The 17,631-nt window shown below is 39.7% G+C and overlaps 1 protein-coding gene across 1 annotated transcript in view; it reads left to right on the forward strand.

The window, feature by feature from the left end:
• The window catches only part of LOC149996559 (pericentriolar material 1 protein-like), a 47,159-nt gene that overhangs the window by 19,911 nt on the left and 9,617 nt on the right, over positions 1-17,631 (forward strand). The window contains exons 12-19 of the mRNA XM_090258231.1: positions 1,130-1,294; positions 3,471-3,527; positions 6,127-6,299; positions 6,647-6,778; positions 11,706-11,826; positions 13,255-13,419; positions 13,644-13,780; positions 17,124-17,270. Of these exons, the coding sequence (XP_090114357.1) occupies positions 1,130-1,294; positions 3,471-3,527; positions 6,127-6,299; positions 6,647-6,778; positions 11,706-11,826; positions 13,255-13,419; positions 13,644-13,780; positions 17,124-17,270 (1,097 nt within the window). The remainder of the gene's footprint in view (positions 1-1,129; positions 1,295-3,470; positions 3,528-6,126; positions 6,300-6,646; positions 6,779-11,705; positions 11,827-13,254; positions 13,420-13,643; positions 13,781-17,123; positions 17,271-17,631) is intronic.

Below are 17,631 nucleotides of genomic sequence, written 5' to 3' on the forward strand. Positions count from 1 at the left end.
GAAGACATAACGGTTGAATAAAGTAACAGTAGATCAATTTCAGTTATTACTATAAATCAAAAGTAAAAGTAAAATATTGACAAATTTAATCTGCCAGTATATCAAAAGAAAGTCATTGTCAATAGGGTGTATTACAGAAATGCAGTCATGATTCATTATCAGGGAACCTGTGAACATAATTTACTATATCAACAAATTAAAGGATATGGAAAATGATGTGGAGGTTCCTCAAAAACTTAAAAATGGAACCGCCTTTGACCCAGTGATTCTCTCTTAGGAATATATCTGAAGGGACCCAAAACACTGATTTGAAAGTATATATGTGTCCCCCTCTGCCCATGTTCACTGCAGCATTCTTTACAGTCGCCATGATGCTGAAGCAGCCCAAGTGCCCCTCAGTAGGTGAGTGGGTAAAACGGTTGCACCTGATACACAGTGAAACACTACCTGGTCATTTACAAAAAAGAGTGAAATCTTAACCTTTCGTAACATCATAAGTGGGTCAGAGGGTTTGTGCTAAGTGAAGTTAGAGCAAGATAAGTGCTGTATGACCTCACTTATATGTGGAAAATAAAGAGCAAAATAAATAAAATAGACTCAGATACAGAGAATGGATGGAATGTAGAAGGAAAACTTAGTAGAATAATACGCTCTGTGTGGGTAAGACTTTTTAAACTAAGTCATGTTACATAAAAGGTACTGTAAGAAGGCAGACGTCTGTGACTGATATCCATTACCCCCTCTTACTATGGACATTTTACGTAGATCGAATGTGATTTTTTTTTTTTTTTTTTTTAATTTCTAAATACTGAAAATTTGTTAACTTGGAGTCTAGTAGAGAATCTGGGTCATATAAATCTGCCACATAGCTTCAGTTGGGATATACTCATTAATATGGATAGCGAAGGACAATGAATGAAAGAATTCACTATTACTGTTACCCCGTGCTTCCAAAGATTGTCGCAAAGGTATCTCCAGGACATATCATTTATTCTCCCGTGTTTTATTTATACCAGGCCTTCACAGCATGCTAAATTGAGCTACCTGTACTATTTCACTGTGGAAATAGATTTCCCTTTCAGTTTGAGTTAGTTACAACTGATAATAGTTGTCACTTTTTTTACTCAAGGATATGAGAGTGCCAGTATGTCTAGCACATGTGAACCTTGCAAAAATAGGAACAGACAGTCAGCCCAGACTGAAGCGCCTGTTCAAGCAAAAGTATTCAGCAGACAGAATCATGAACAGCTGGAAAAAATAATAAAATGTAGTAGGTCTACAGAAATATCTTCAGGTATGTTCCTTTTTGGTTTGCTTTAATGTAAGGACTTCTTCATCTTAGATTTGAAAAGCTATATTAAAATTGGTCTGTCACGCTTTTCTGTCATCTGCAAGGTTATATGCAGAGGTTACAGTACACTAAAGCTGGAATTTTTTATTGCGATGCTAGCTTTTGATGCATTTTGATAAAATTCTAAACAGAAAACTAGTTAATGTTGCTTTGGAACTCCTAATCTGAAATTCTGAATATCTTTTCTGAATAACAGTTCAGACACAGGCATGTCATTCTCCTGCTTCAAACTCTGGCCGCCCCCAGGCCTGCTGGACAAAGTCCAGGTGCCTTCCAATAACACAATCTGCCCAGCAGACGTTTGGCTCCTTCCGGCCTCTGCACACTCGTTTCTCATCGTCTTCAGCGACACAGACCTGAGCGCCCCCAGCCAGCCTGCTCTTTGCTACAGCAGCACCCTCCTTTCTGGGAGCCCTCTTGCTCTTGGCAGGCCCTGCTCTGCTGGACTCCAGAGTAGTCTTAGTTCTGTAACTGAAATGCCATTCAGATGCAGGCTGGGATAGGCTTCCTCTTCTTCTCTTCTGTGCTTGTTGAACGCTATGTAAACCTTTTTTGTTACCTGTTTCACATCGTCTAGTATTTACCTGTTTAAGTGTCTGTATCACCTTTTTAAGTCCCTTGGCCACAGATACTGCCTTTCATACTCATATGTTACGTGTTAGAAGTTAGAATGCTACCTGACACATGGTAGTCACTCAGTGTTTACTGAGTGAATGGAGTCGTGCATTTGCCACTGTTTTTTGAGTTTAAATAAGGGCTGGTACTTTCATGACTTATAAAGAATAAGTTCATCTCAAAGAAACATGGACAGAGGGCAGTGAATAGAGATTCTCAATTTCAGTTGTCATCAAGACCTTGGTGGAAATGATGGAAACGGCTATCATTTGTATTATGCTTCATTGTTTATAAATTAAACAAATTACTCATTTCATTTGAGCTTCATAATCCTGTGAGTTGGCTTTATTTCCATTTGTAGGTGAGGATGAGGATGAGGATGGATACGTGGTCAGAGGGGGCACCTGATTTTTCATGACACTCATAAAGTGATAGAGACTGGTACAAATTTTTCTCTAACATGTCATGACCTTAACCCAGTAATTTAGCTGTAGGCTCCATCCTCAGGAAACAAAATGGAAAAAATTGAAATTTAGTGTTCTTTTAACAGTATGGTTTCAACTATGTTTAAACAAAAATCTGAATGTAAAAAGACTGGAAGAGAATGCATGAAAATGTTAATAGTGGTTTTATGATCTTTAAATTCTGATCTTTAAATTCTTCCATATTTTCCAAAACTTTTATAGTGAATATTTACTTTTGTAATCACAAAAGAAGCATCACTTTTTTTTCTTATTTTAAAGTGACTTCCTCAGGGTCATATTGCTTGGAAATGGTAGAGCTGAAGTTTCAATCCTGGTCTGTTCAGTCGAGGATCCTTTTGGCAAAAACAGCAATTCTGTTCTCCCGACCCCAAATTTTATAATTTTCATCTTCTTTCACTATATCTAGTATTGTTACCTTCAGAGAGTAAACATTTGGGTGGAGGTTAGGGCCAGGAGCTATATTGAAAGGCTCAGTTACATAAATAACTGATGGATGGTTGTAGCACTTCAGTCCTTACTGCTGTCAGAACAATAACATGATTGAATTTTGGTGACTTGAAAACTGTTGGAATAGTGTAAATATACCTTTGTATGTATTTACATACTTCCTAAAAAGGCTTATTCTTAGTGTTAACCGTTACCCTAAAATTCTTTTTACCATGTGTTAGTTTTTGTTACATGATTATTCAAGTGTAACATATATGACTGCTAGTATTAAAGTATGCAGTCCTCTTCTCCAGCAGGAGATAGGGAAGGTTCACCTTGATATGTATGCTTCTAAGGATGAATGGTAGAATTTTATTGTGATCATCATCAGTCACATTAATAGAAACTTATAGCAAGTCTTCTGTTATTATCACTGATTGTATTATTTTTAAATAGAGCATAACATTTTAGTTCAGACACAATTTTAAAGAAATTTGCTTATTTAATTTTTTTATTCACTTATTCCAATTACAGACCTTATCATTACTATTCATACACATTTCATGTTCATCCTATGTCTGCCTTTCCTACAGCACATGCTAGGAGAATACTACAGCAGTGTAACAGAAATGCATGCAGTGACGCGCCAGGTAACAATAAGTTCAGTTTGGGTGTCCACTTTGTATTTTTTTTCCCATTGGTCCTAAAAATCTTTAGTTTCATTGCTCTAATGTTTTTTACTTTTTAGGTTTAGCTAGTACATATGTTATTTGGCTTGTAGAAGTCAAAAAAAAAATTCATATTCATAAAATTCCAAAGCCTTTTACTTCTAATTCTTTACTTGGCAAAATTGGCTGCTTTTTTTGTTTTCATTTTCTGTTTGTGTATGGAACGTAACCAACACATTCACATGGGTAACAGAAAACATTTTTTAATTTTGTGTTTTAGTAAAGTTAATTTAGTGTAATTTTTAAAATGCTTGAGAGCATTAATAATAATTTTTGGAAACAAATACAGTTATTTTTATTCCTACCTCAGATTTGCAGTGCAAAGTATTGTGTATGACTTCGTTGTGGTTGCTTATTTCTCATCACCCATCATCTGTAGAAAATAAACCAGTAAACAAAAGCAACTATGACATGCATGCAAAGGCCATGGTAAATAAAGGTCATGGGAAATGACAGACTCCAGAATGTTGATTTTTGTCATAAACCCTGTATTTTCATTAAGTATGGCTCTGTGGGATTTAGAATTGTAAATATTTTTTAGTTCCTCCTGTACTGCTCATGAATGAAAATAAAAGCCTGTTGTCTTTCGGGGACTCTTAAGGAAGAAAACTAGGACCTGACACAGACAGAGCTGAATGTATCAGTGGCACTTCCTAAAGGAAAGAACTCGGAAAGTAGAGCGGGTAGAAGCAATGTAGAATCGGAGAAAGCTGACTGAGAGCAAGGATTTTTCTAGCCTAAACGAGTGTATTTTCAGCCCAAGAGGAGAAAGTGGCCAAAGCTTCCCACCTCTTTACTGCAGGCAGGAGGGCGGAAGCATGTGTTTGACATAATTCACTTACTTGGGAATGATTTTATCTTTAAGGATATATAATGGAGTGGTAATTTTATCACATACAGAGTTATGAAAAATACTAAATATGCTTATTCTTTTTTCTTGAAAATAATAAACCTTTTCTAAGTTAAACAACTGTGCCAAACTTACAGTATATATATCGAAACTTTGCATATTAAGTTGTGTCTTATCTGGATTTGTCCTTATAAGTAGAGATTTCCTATAGAGATAGTTTTGGTTCCTGCTTATAATAAATATAATTTTTGTAGTACTATATTACATTTGGACATTTTTAAATACTAAGAGAACTTCAGTATATTATTTTACTTTATATTCATAAATGTCTGAGGCAAGATGGGCAAGTAGCATGTTTATTATTATTATTATATTTTCTTGTGGAAATTGAGGCCTGAAGATGTTAACTTCGGGAATTAGTAGAAAGTTTTATTAAATCTCATTTGCTTTGTGTTTTTAGTCCTCTTTTGCAAAAAGTGAATTATCTCTAAATCTTTGCAGATTTATTTGAAAACAGAAGTCAACATTTCAAAGTTTGTTTGAAACTTATTACTGATATTTTAGAACTTAAATATTTAACTGCGTGTGGTTCCACTGTTGCTCTAGAATGTTTACAGAATTTGATATCTAAACCACTTGGAGATACTTTTTTTTCTCTCTCAGAGAAATCAAAATGAGAAATAGGTCCTAATTTATACTGGAGTATGATTGTATCATTAAGGGTGAAAATTCTGTGTTATCAACAAGTGCATATGGCAGAATTGTTGCTAAATAATAAGAGTGAATGCCTAGGTTCTGTGAAACCAAGAAGTCTCCACTGCCTCTTCCAACTTACACTGAGTATGAGTAAATAATACGTTGTTATTTCATGCTGTAGAGAAATTAACCTATTATGTTTGTGTTATAGTGACAGATTGTGTTTTTCATTGTTGATGTTTTGTTTTTTAATCCTCACCTGAGTACATGTTTGTTGATTTTAGAGAGAGAAGCATCAGTTGTCTTCCGTATCTTCCCCACTGGGGATTGAATCTGCAACCCAGGCATGTGCTCTGACCGGGAATTGAACCCGTAGCCTTTTGGTGTATGGGATGATGCTTCAACTGACTGAGCCACCCGACCAGGGCACAAATTCAGTTTTTTTTGTTGTTGTTTGTTTTTTTAAATCACTATACTGTCACAGCTGAGATTTGAGAATTTGTACATAACTAGATAAGAGTTTAAAATAGTAAGTCTCATTGGTAATATTTAGTTTATTCTCATTATTAAACAAATTTCCTTCTTTTGTAACAAGTTCATATTAGCAAAAAAAGATAACTATTTGGACTTCATTGATTTCATCCAAGTGCTAAAAGATTTCCACTGATTATTCCTATGAAATGTACAACATTTTCCAGGTTTTTTTAAATGGATAAATAATTATGATCCAAATAACCCCATTAATGTTATTTAAATATTTCATTATTATAGAGTATATATCTTGATTATTTTTAATGGTTGATTTTATCTTGGTAATTTTATTTATTTATTATTTTACTTTAAAAGCCCCAAAATATAATTAAATATGTTCTGATTTTTACATAACTTAAGGCTGAGAGTAATGATACAAGTTAATAGAAACTGTCGGGAATACATTTCATCAATACTAACTTCCTCATATTTTATATCTTCCAGAAACTGGGAGTGATTTTTCCATGTTCGAAGCTTTGCGAGATACTATTTATTCTGAAGTAGCCACACTAATTTCTCAAAATGAATCTCGTCCGCATTTTCTTATTGAACTCTTCCATGAGCTTCAGCTACTTAATACAGACTACTTAAGGCAGAGGGCCTTGTATGCACTGCAGGTATCTGGTCGCCACCGTTCTTTTCCTGCCGTGTCTGGGGTCGCTGTTCTTCATGATTATATCTGGTTGCTTTCTTAGACCAAAGTATGCCCTTGTTCCTTAGGTCTTCTGAGCTATTTTCTATATGTCTTCTTGCCTTTTTCATAAAACTGCTTGTATAGCTTAAGTAGCTTTTGCATAAAGCCTTTCTCTGAACAGTGTTTCAGTATTTTATCTTCAGTGTCATTTCTTCCTCCCAGTTAACCTATGAGGTGAGGAGTATGGAGTTTGTTCTTTTGTCTGGTTCTACTTTTAAATTTTTGATTGAGTGTCTGAATGAAATAAATATCTCATTTCCTTATCTCTAGGACATAGTATCCACACATATTTCTGAGAACCATGAAAAAGAAGGGGAGAACGTAAAGTCCGTGAATTCTGGTACTTGGATAGCATCTAACTCAGAACTGACTCCCAGTGAAAGCCTCGGCACTACTGATGATGTAAGCTAACAGTGATTAATGAAATTACGCAAAACGTCAGTGTGCATTAAAAAGTTAAATAGGTTGTTATAGATTATAAGTGTACCTAATATATTTGGTTTTCCACTCTTTCAAAAAGCTGGGTGTAATCCATATTATTTTGAGGTGAGGTCTAAATCAAAACACGTACATTATATATAAGTGATCAATTATAAGGTCTAAAATGGTTGTATTTATAGCTCCATTGCCCATCCTAGGAGTTGACTCATACTAGACATTTAATAAAAGTTGTGTTCTTCGAGACGCTCAGTAAACCGCACAGCAGGCAGACCGCAGGCAGAACCCTTGCATGAACACACGTAAGATAAACTGGGTCTTTGGGCTAGAAGAGCCCGAGATAGAGAAAGTCATCTAGGACAAAAATGTAATTTGATGTTTTAAAATTGATTTTTAAAAAACTAAATAAAGTAGAAAGGGAGCGGAAAAGAGTGATGAGGAACACAGTGTGTTTTCAGTAAACCGTGTCCCCCACACAGCGCCTCCCTGGCTTTATGGGGCCTGTGGTGCTGGGCGGGAGCTGCCCGCGCCCAGGGGAGGCGGCACCTCATCAGTACCTGAAAGTCCCCGTGTCAGAGTTCCGCCCTTGCTCTGCTGTGGTCTTTGGATCGCAAATAACGTTCTTTTTTATGCCGTTTCTAGCACCTGGGTATCCGTGGGTTAGAGACAAATGGATCAGCAAATTGAGGGAGAAGCTGAAAGCATAGTACTGGGTTTCTGCCCACTGCTGACATGCTAACGTTATCACTTCTTACTGGAAAGGTCGTGTTTCCTCACAAGATTATCTTGTTTCTCCCTCACATAGTTTTTTTACAGCTATTACGTACTTTCTTCTGGATTTTCACTCTTTAATTTATACTCATGTTTAAGTCATCTCTTTCTGCTCAAAACCTGTCTCCACCAGGCTGCAACTCCTGTGCCAACGGGAACACAGACCCGTGTCTAAAACTACATGGTTTTAATGGACCTCACACCGTCAAATATAAATTAATGTAAGGGTTGCTACTCGGGATAGTTGTTATTAGGACTAATTGAAAAATCTGTACTCCTTTGTGTGGGAAATGACCAGTCGGTCCAGCTATATATTAAAAAAGTGAGAGATACTATGTTACATTAAAGTTTATTAGGAATTGAAATAACTTCAAGTGTTCTTATAAATCATTTTCAATAATTTTGTTATTTTTAAAGATTTTATTTATTTATTTATTTATTTATTTTGGAGAGCGGGGAAGGAGGGAGAAAGAAAGGGAGAGAAACATTGCTTGTCTCTCACATGCCCCCAAGTGGGAACCTAACCTGTAACCCAGGCATGTACCCTGACCAGGAATCAGATTGGTGACCTTTTGGTTTATGGGATGACGCCCATACCACTGAGCCACACCAGTTAGGGCAGTAATTTTATAATTTTAACTCTAGTGCCTCCCTTTTTATCCAAATTTTATAGGTAACATTACTTCCAGTTATTTTAAAAGATTTGAGCACATTGGTCTGCACACCATCAATAGCAAATTTTGAAAATTGAGCTATAATGTATGATCGTGTTAACTTGACACAAGGTTTTAAAGTCAAAGTTTAGAGGTATTGTACTGCTTAATAAGTAGGTGTTTTACTCAGCTCTGGCTGGTAAACAAAATACTATATATACATACATACATATTTGTCGTCGTCGGCAGCCGTCCGTCTCGAGAGACGATGGTGTAGCTTCTTAAGAGTCTATCTGCACCGCCGAGAATGGCTGTGCAGTCCGACTCGGGAGTGACATGGTATCTGTCTCCTCCCGTGTTGAATCGACATCTTGCGATGACGCTGGAGTGTCCTCTCCAGTGGAGCTGAAGCTACAGAGCCTGGGCAGGGTGATATGGAGGGTCTGCTGTTGCCCATGCAGCAGACCCCCCCTCTCTTCGCAGCTGAAGGGTCCAAGGGAAAGACGGAGTCAATACAGCTTGGCTTCAGGTGCGCCGCAGGAGTTGCCGGTGTTGACTACAACGTCAAACCGCCTTAGGGACTCCGGCTCCGGATTTTCTGTCGGGGTTTACTCCCTTAGCCTTTCCCCTGAAGAGGTATGCCGCAAGGCAGCGGAGGTTTTTTGGAGTCAGAGTTTTCCTTCTCTGATGTGCCCTGACTGGAAGATCGAACCAGCGACACTTAGCTCGCAGGCCGACGCTCAATCCACTGAGCCAAACCAGCCAGGAATATACATACATATATGTATACATATATATATGATTTAACCCTTTGAGTGCCAACATCGCTGTTAGCAATGCTGACAAATTTTCCCAAAAGTGCCAACGTCGCTCCCAGCAACTCTTTTTTCGATGGCTATAAATGTAAGTAACAATGGAATAATTTGTATTTTATGTTTTGTTCTCTTTTTTTATTTGTACCTCAGGTTATATATTGATATAACTTTTTCTCATCTTGATCCAGATTTCAAATTATGCATGGCACTCAAAGGGTTAAACAGCAAAACATGTTTCTAATGGTTCTGGAAGCTAGGAAGTTCAAGGTCTTGTGTCAGCAGAATTGCTGCCTGTTGAGGGCCCTCTTCTCATCCTGCAGATGGCCACCTTCTCCCTGTGTCCTTATGTGACAGTGAGAGGAGGCTCTAGCGTGGCTTTCTCTTTTTCTAAGGACACGAATGCCATCATGGTGCCTCCTCCCTCATGACCTGATCCAAACCTGATTGCCTCCCAAACTCCCCACCTCCGTTTAGCATGTGAATCTGGGAGAGTTGGGGGTCCACAAAGATTCAGTCCATAGTTGTAGGGACTTTGCATAAATAACTATATTTAGTATTACTTTTAAATAAGTAAATCAGCTCTTTAATTTTTTTTACTCAAAACTTAAATTTAGTGTGAATGTCCACATCTTCCCTTTATTAATGCCATTTAAGTAGCAGTGCAGGACAGCACCCAGTGTTCCCACCCACTGATCTAGAGCAGTGCTGTCTAGCAGAACTTTCTATAAGGATGGAAATGTTGTGTATCTGCAGTGTCTGATATAGTAGCCATCAGCTACTAAATACAGTGGCTAGTGGGATTGAAGAACTAAACTTAAATTTTATTTAATATAATTAGCTACATGGCTAATAGTTACCATATCAGATAGAGAGTCTCATTCTCCATGTTTCTAGGCCAAGGTTCTTTGAGCTTCATTTATGAAGCTTTTATACACACATTTCAGAGTGTGTATAGGAGTCTTCACGCCCAGGAAAAAGAGGGGTGAAAGTAGGCATCTGAAGGAGGACGAGGCATTGGGGTTCAGGCGGACGAAGAAACACTTTGCACTTTCTGCTCGGGGTGCTGTAACGTGGCCGGAGTACCTCCCCCGGCGGGTCTTACTTGACGGAGCAACACAATGGTTTCATCTCCTAAAGCATTTTCTCTAATCCTTGGCTTTTCTTTAATCAGTGACAGAACTTCCACTTAATAATTTGAGAGAAAATTTTAAAAGGTCTGTAGCGAGGAGAAAGAACACAGCTGTAAGATGAGTTTCACCCTCACCCCAGCGCTCCAATCACTATATATGGACATTAATTTGAAAGTGCTTCAAGTCCCGAAAAAGCTAAAAGTATACAATCTGTATAAGAAAATAAGGAAATCTTTTTATTTTGACATAAGCAAAGATTTCTTAGGACGGAAAGCACTAACTGTAAAAGAATGATTGATTAAATTCTGTTTTTTAGAAGTTAAAATTAAGAGAATATAATCTCAGTGGGTGTATATGTGTATATATATATACATATAGCAAATGACTGTGTACATGACAGATCCAGACTATTCTATAGAGAACTTTTACAAGTCTGTTGTAAGGCAGTCAACTCAGTAAAGAATGGGCAAGAGATTTGAACAGGTACCCCATGAAGGAAGATATATAAACGGCCAGTGTGCAAATTAAAACCACCCAAGATACACCTCACATGCACTAGAAAGGCTGAGATTACAGATTGACAGAAGTGTTGCTGTGAACATGGAGCAGTTGGAACTCTCACACTGCCGGTGGGTTTGTAAAATTGTACAACCACTTTGGAAAGCAGCTTGTCAGTTTCTTACAAAGTTCAACATAAACTTGGCATGTGACCCAGCAATTTCTCTTCTATGTATTCATCCAAGAGAAATGAAAATATACATGCAAAAAAATTCTTGTACACTCTAGTTCATGGCATCTTTAGTCATGGTAGCCCCAAACTAGAGCGTCAGCAGACAAATGGATAAACAGACTGGTATATCCATACGATGGAATATTATTCAACCATTAAAGTAATGACCTTATGAAACATACAACAACAGGGATTAATTTCAGAAACACACTGAGGGAAAGAAGCCTGCCAGTGAGAAGCGCTCACTGAATGGTTCCGTTTATGTGAAGCTGTAGAACCAGCCAGCTAATCGGAGCTGATAGAAGTCGTGAGTGCGGTGCAGTGGGTGTGGGCTGCAAAGGGGCGTGGAGCTGGGTTCATGGGGGCACATATTTTTCACAACAAATCAAACTTACACTTAATGGGTGTATTGTTTGTAAACTAAGCTTCAGTAAAGTTCATTTAAGATACATGAATAATGCTATCCTGTTTTCCTTCTGATATGAAACCACTACCATCATTGTTCGGGTTTGGAGGTAGGAGACTTGCCCTGAGGGAGTAGAAATAATTTTCAACGTTCAGTTTTCCATGTTAGAATTTCACCGAGCTGGGTCTGTGTGATGTCGTCTACAGAATGACAAGTGGTGTGCTAGGCTGTCCTCTGTGACTAGTCGGTGCTTTATAACTTTGGTTTATATCATGATTTTAAGTGTATAGTTTTATGCAAATAGTTCCTGTGTTAAAATTTTAATTTAATCCAACTTCAAAAAAGAAATAGTAGTGATTTTTATTTGTTTTAAAACTATAACTTAGGAAACTTTTGAGAAGAACTTTGAGAGAGAAACACATAAAATAAGCGAGCAAAATGATGCTGATAATGCAAGTGTCCTGTCTGTCTCATCAAATTTTGAGCCTTTTGCAACAGATGACCTGGGTAAGCAGAATTTTTTATAATTTTAGAACATGACTTTCCTACAGTCTAGAAAGGCAAGTTCTTGTAGAAGAGGGACTTAAAAATCTATCCGTCAGTCTAAATTCAGGAATCTTCTGACTCTTAACTCTCTGACTTTGGGCAGGTCACCTTAACCTTTCTGCCTCTGCATATACTAAGGAAATGGGATCTTACTTACCTTGTTATGTACTTATGAAAAATACACAGAACTTTCTAGCATGCGTGATAGAAGTTTAGAAGATGTTAATTTCCTTTTCCGTGAGAGAAAGGTCACCCTTTTAAGTCTTCCATTTAATCAAGGAGGAAAACCCCCAAGTAGCAATGCTTTCATTCAGTCACATTCCCAGTAACAATGTTAATGTCTGAATTTGAGGTAGAAACTGAAATTTTGTAATTCTAAGGCATGGCACATTGCATTTTTTCATCAATAATAAAAGAAAATTTAAAAGGTTGCATAACTCAAAGGGAGAGAAAATAAACCCCGAGTCCTAAATTTCAAAAGGAGCATACCTTTGGATTCGTTTTCCGGGGTAGCTTATCCAAAGGTACCCACGTATTCGATCCCGCAGACCTCCAAGCCATAGTTCATGTGGTAACATCCCATCGTTCTGCTGTTTGTTCGTATGATGAGAACACGATTGAGATGATTGCAGAGGCATTTTTCCGCTGCAAAGGCAGGGCCAGCCCTTGCCCTGACGTTAGTTATCTGCCTTTTGCCAAAACACTTGTCTTCCTTTCGCCTAATCCTGATTATCAAGGATTCTAAGGCCAGCTCCCTTCTGAGTAAATGCCTGTCAAACATTGAACTCATCTCAGAGAAAAATCACAAAAATCCCTCTCGATAAACTCATTCCCCTTCAGTAGTTCCCACTTTCTGAGTTGCCAGTAACTTTGAGGCCTACCTGTTTTATTTCATTTACTGATTATTTTCCCTCACAGTTATTTGGCATTAGCTTTGAAGTAGACAGAGGAGAACTGGGAAATGTCATTCCTAGGTCTTTCCCTTACCTTGGTCGGTGGTTGTAGTGTAGATTGTTTGCGTCAGAATTTGTATTTATTTCTGTACTGTTTAAGTGAAGCGACACGGTGTACTGAAGTAAGTGCGAACTTCAGAGTCTGAGAGACCTGAGTTCAAAGTCCCGCGTTAGCACCTAACTGGCTGTGAAACCTTGTGCGGGTTGTTTAAATCCTCTGAAAATGAGGGTGCACTGCCCACTTCATAGGGTCATCCTACGGGTTAAGTAAGTAAGTGTGATCTGTTCACAGAGTACCCAGCTGCGACAGTATCTGGAACTTGGCAGACCTAGTTTTTCTTCCCTATATTCAGACATTGTTTTTATTAAGAAATCTAGACGAATGCATGAAAACGTTTGCTTTCAAATCTCTGAGACGTTTCTGTGCCGTATGCAGGGAACACTGTGATTCACCTGGACCAAGCACTAGCCCGAATGAGGGAATACGAACGTGTGAAAACGGGGGCCGAGAGCACCCCAGACGGAAGGCGCCCCTGCAGGGCGGCCGAGGCCGAGGGCGACGGTGGTGCTGCCACCGGGGCCGCTGGTGGTGACTTAGAAGGTGCGTGGTTGGATCAGTAACAGCGGAACCGGAGCTCCGTGTGTCAGAATGTAACACCCCGTGTCATGTGGGGGTTTTAAATCACTGTCCGTTATTAAGGGCGCTAAAACTGTGGTTGCTTCTTTGTATTACTTTAGCGTAAAACCATGATGTTCTGAGTTTTGCATAAATGCATACATGTGTCGTAGACTTTTATTTTGCTAACGTATCTTTTTTTTAAATAGAAACTCCTATTATCGAAAATCATGGTTCACAGCCACCTGTAAGTGAAATTTCCACCGTCCCGTGTCCTAGAATTGATACTCAGCAGCTAGACCGACAAATTAAAGCAATTATGAAGGAAGTCATTCCGTTTTTGAAGGTAAGCAGTAATTCTTAAAAATAAACTTTCTGGTTTTTGTTTTTTAATTCATTTGAAGTACTACTCTGTTGTAACAAATTAAGAAAACACATGTAAACAAAAGAAAAACGACCCACAATTTTGTCACTCAGAGATAGCCCCATCAGTGTTTTGTGAACCTTTTTATAATATTTTGTACACATATGTGGGTTCTGTTTTTTTCATATACTGTAAACATCTTTCTGGGTCACTTTTTCTACTGCGTAGTTTTTAGTGATGACACAATATTCATTTCATTATTCATTCAAAAATATTTATAGAATGCTTACTTGAGGCCGGGTTTGGTGGACAACTCAAGGCCTTTGCTGTCATGGCACTTACATGCAAGGATGAGAATAAGGACCAAAAAGAAAGTAAATATAAAACATATATAAATATGTATCAGACAGTGATGTGTGCCATGCAGAGAATTAGAATGCAATGATATGGTAGTGTCCATGTTAGCCTGGACGGGCAGGGGAGGCTTCTGAAGAGGGAGCATTTAAGGACGGATGTGAATAAGGAGCCAGCTTAAAGGCCAGGATCAGTCCGGCCAGAGTTCCCGGCCTCAAGGCAGGAGCCGGCTTGTCACACGCAAGGAACCAGAGGAGGCCTCGTGCGGCTATGGGAAATGTGTGAGAAGTGAGACTGGAGAGGGAGGCAGGGGCTAGTTACGCAGAGCGTTCAAGGCTGTGATGAGGAGTCTGGACTTTGTTCAGAGTTCAAGAGGAAACTCCAAGAGGGTTTTAAGGGAGAAACAAAGTCTGGCTTGTGGGTGGCCAACGGGTTAGAGGGGCCAGGAGCGCAGTGAGGTCGGCTGAGAAGTGATAGTGGCTTAGATAAGGATGGTAGTGCCAGTGGTGGGGAGCAGCAGACGGTGGAAATATGTCTTAGTGGGAGACAGAGTGACCTGAAGAGGACACCAAATGGGAGCTGGGGCCCAGAGCACGGCCCAGGACACGGCGATTCAGCGTCCGGTGGCTGCGCAGAAAAGGAAGAGCCGGAGTGGCTCGCGTGGGCCGGCCGGGGGCGAGCTCTGTGCGTTGCCGCGCTGAGGGCTCAGTGTTCGGAGACCAGAGTTTTCTGTTACCTTAATCCGTTCTTATTGCTAACTATTGGTTTGTCCTGGTTTTCCACCATTATGAACTTCACTTAAGTGATTTACTTAAATTTATATATAGCCCATTTTTATTTCCTTAGAAGTCATTGTTAGACATAGAATTTTGTGTTCTGAGGTTATGAATATTTTTAAGGCTTTTGAGACATTAAGGTAAAACTGTCGCTTAGGGAGGGTTAATGATTTATATTTCTACCAACAGTGAGAGTGGGAGACTGGGAGGCAGTCCTATTAATTTTGTTTAATAACAAGGAACAGAGCAGAGAAGAGAGTGTGCAAGAAATAGAAAGTGAAGATAAGACTTGTACCCGAGATGTCACTGATTTATATTCTAACTGAAATGGAAATTTAAAAATGCAGAAATGAGGAGTCAGGCTTTTCATTCAGATACGGCGAACTACAAAATAAGTTGTCATTGGGCTCATTTCTTACAATCTCCTTGTCCTTTTCAGCATGTAGGACACTGACGACAGAAGGTTGTTTCCAGACACTTAGGGTTCCTTCCTGGAAGTGTTGCTTCCATTGGAATATTTTGAGAGAAGAGATCGTGAAGAAGGCAATTATAGAAACTGCTTTCTCCGCAGACTTTATCTTATAGCCAAAAGGAGAGATAAGGTCATGTGTCTCTACCCAGACTATCCCATGTAAAAAACCAGAAAAATTTGGCTTCCGGGCAATTGTAATAGTTCCTGAGGGGTCTTCCTGTTTGCTTGCTCTTCTAATCTTTAGAGCCCTGCTAGTGGTGTTTGCACTGGTAAGGCCTAAGCCCTTCCTGGTACTTAGGCCTAGAATGCTCTTCCTTTCACACACCTGCTCGGTTTGTCCCTTGAGCCCTGCAAGTCATTGGTCAAATGTTCCTTTTTGGTGAGCGGATCTCCCCCTATTCCTTACCTGCTTTTCTTAATGTCCATCCTGCTGTCACCTTCTGACATGTTTCACATGTCCTCACCTGTCCCTTCCCACACACCGTGTGTCCTGTGGACAGCGTTCAGAAAGGCATGTTGCCCGTGCCGGTTCCTTTGCTTGGGATGCTCTTCCAGCCTGTCGGTGCGTCTTCTCCTTCGGGACCCCGCCCAGATGGCTCTGCACGTTCTGATGGGCAGAACTTCTGCTTCTCGTCGCTGTTGCGGGGATGTTCGGTACACGCCCTCGTTACAGCACTTGGGACAAAGTGTCATCATCATGGGCACCTGTCTCCCTGCTAGAATAACAGCTTTCCTGATCTCTCAGTGCTGTGACCCAAGCAGGACTTCAGAGTCGGAATAAAGAGAATTTGAGGAGATAAGACAGATACCCTCGTTTCACCAGTTATTCTGTGAATCTGTTATTTGTAAAATATGTATTGCTCCCCCCAAAAGAATATTTATATTCTGGTAAATTATAAGAATATTCATTTATTCTTATAGATAGGTAGATAACTTATTTAAGAGTTAAAACCATTCCTCCTTAGGTTTAAGAGGCCTTAGACCGCATCTAGTATGGCCACCTCATACTACACATTCATATAGGGAAAAATACAAGTTACTCAACGGAAGGTTAGAGGACCTGCCCAAATGGGTTTTGTGGCAGAAGAGGGATTAGAACCTTGGGGTAACTTGATACCGGGGTTTTTATGACTCGCCTTGGAAAACCAACCATGGTTTGGATTATCGGGTGGTTCATGCTTCTGAAAGGATTCAGGAGAAGAGACTTGTCCAAGGAGGCTTGTTAAAAGAAAGGACGGTGGTTCTCAACTAGGGGTCATTTAGACTCTCAAAGCAGTCGGTCACGTCTTGCTGCATTGTTAGTTACAGGACCGGGGGTGCTGGAGGGTAGTGATGGCGCCCAGTGCACAGGGGCAACGTGCTGCTGGACGTCCTGCCTTGCACGGGTGTTCCTCGTGCCGCACTGAGCAGGCCGGCCTGAACTGTGAGCAGGAGGACAGTCGGGGGGAGACTGTGGCCCGAGCAGTTCTCCTCAAGGCACAGAAAGGGTGTGAGGGGGACATTGGGGACGGCCAGCTTCTTGTCCTGGCCCGTCTGCTGCGCTGCATCAAAGCTTGCACACCTCTTCCTGTGTACAGAGGTGGGGTTCGGGTGTTCTCGTGAATAAATGATTCCAAACACATATCTGAAAGTTGAGAAGCATTTATACAAGAAAAATAAGATCTCCTCTTTTGTGGATTGATATTTTTTGAATGGTAGGTAAGCTTATATCCTAACCACCTAGGACTTTCCTCAGGAGCACATGGATGAAGTCTGCTCTCCTCAACTTCTGACCTCAGTGAGACGCATGGTGTTGACCTTGACCCAGCAAAATGACGAGAGCAAAGAGTTTGTCAGGTTCTTCCATAAACAGCTTGGGAGTATATTACAGGTAAGGGCTGGTAGTGTAAGACGTGGATGTACCACCTGGTGAGACCTTTTTTTTTTTGCCATTTCTGGCATTACACAGTTTATTCAAGTAACTGTCCATCTAGCATCTGTCTGGGGTGATGTTACAGTACCTTTTAGTTTATTCCTTTACCTGGTTAAAACCAGTTGATTGGGGCCTGTGCCTTCATTTAATTCGGTCACCTCTAAGGCCCGTCCCAGTTCTAATAAATTTTCTTTTCATTTCTCTCCTACTCAGTAAGAAATTTCAAGTTTGAACTGTTCAGAAAGTTTTCTGTCATATTTTCTCAAATAATTTTTTACCAGTCTGTGAAGTTTTAGAAGCCAGAAACCTGCTGTTGATT

Source organism: Furipterus horrens, unplaced genomic scaffold (assembly GCF_987537825.1).
Source record: "Furipterus horrens unplaced genomic scaffold, mFurHor1.1.pri manual_scaffold_12, whole genome shotgun sequence".
NCBI lineage: Eukaryota > Metazoa > Chordata > Mammalia > Chiroptera > Furipteridae > Furipterus > Furipterus horrens.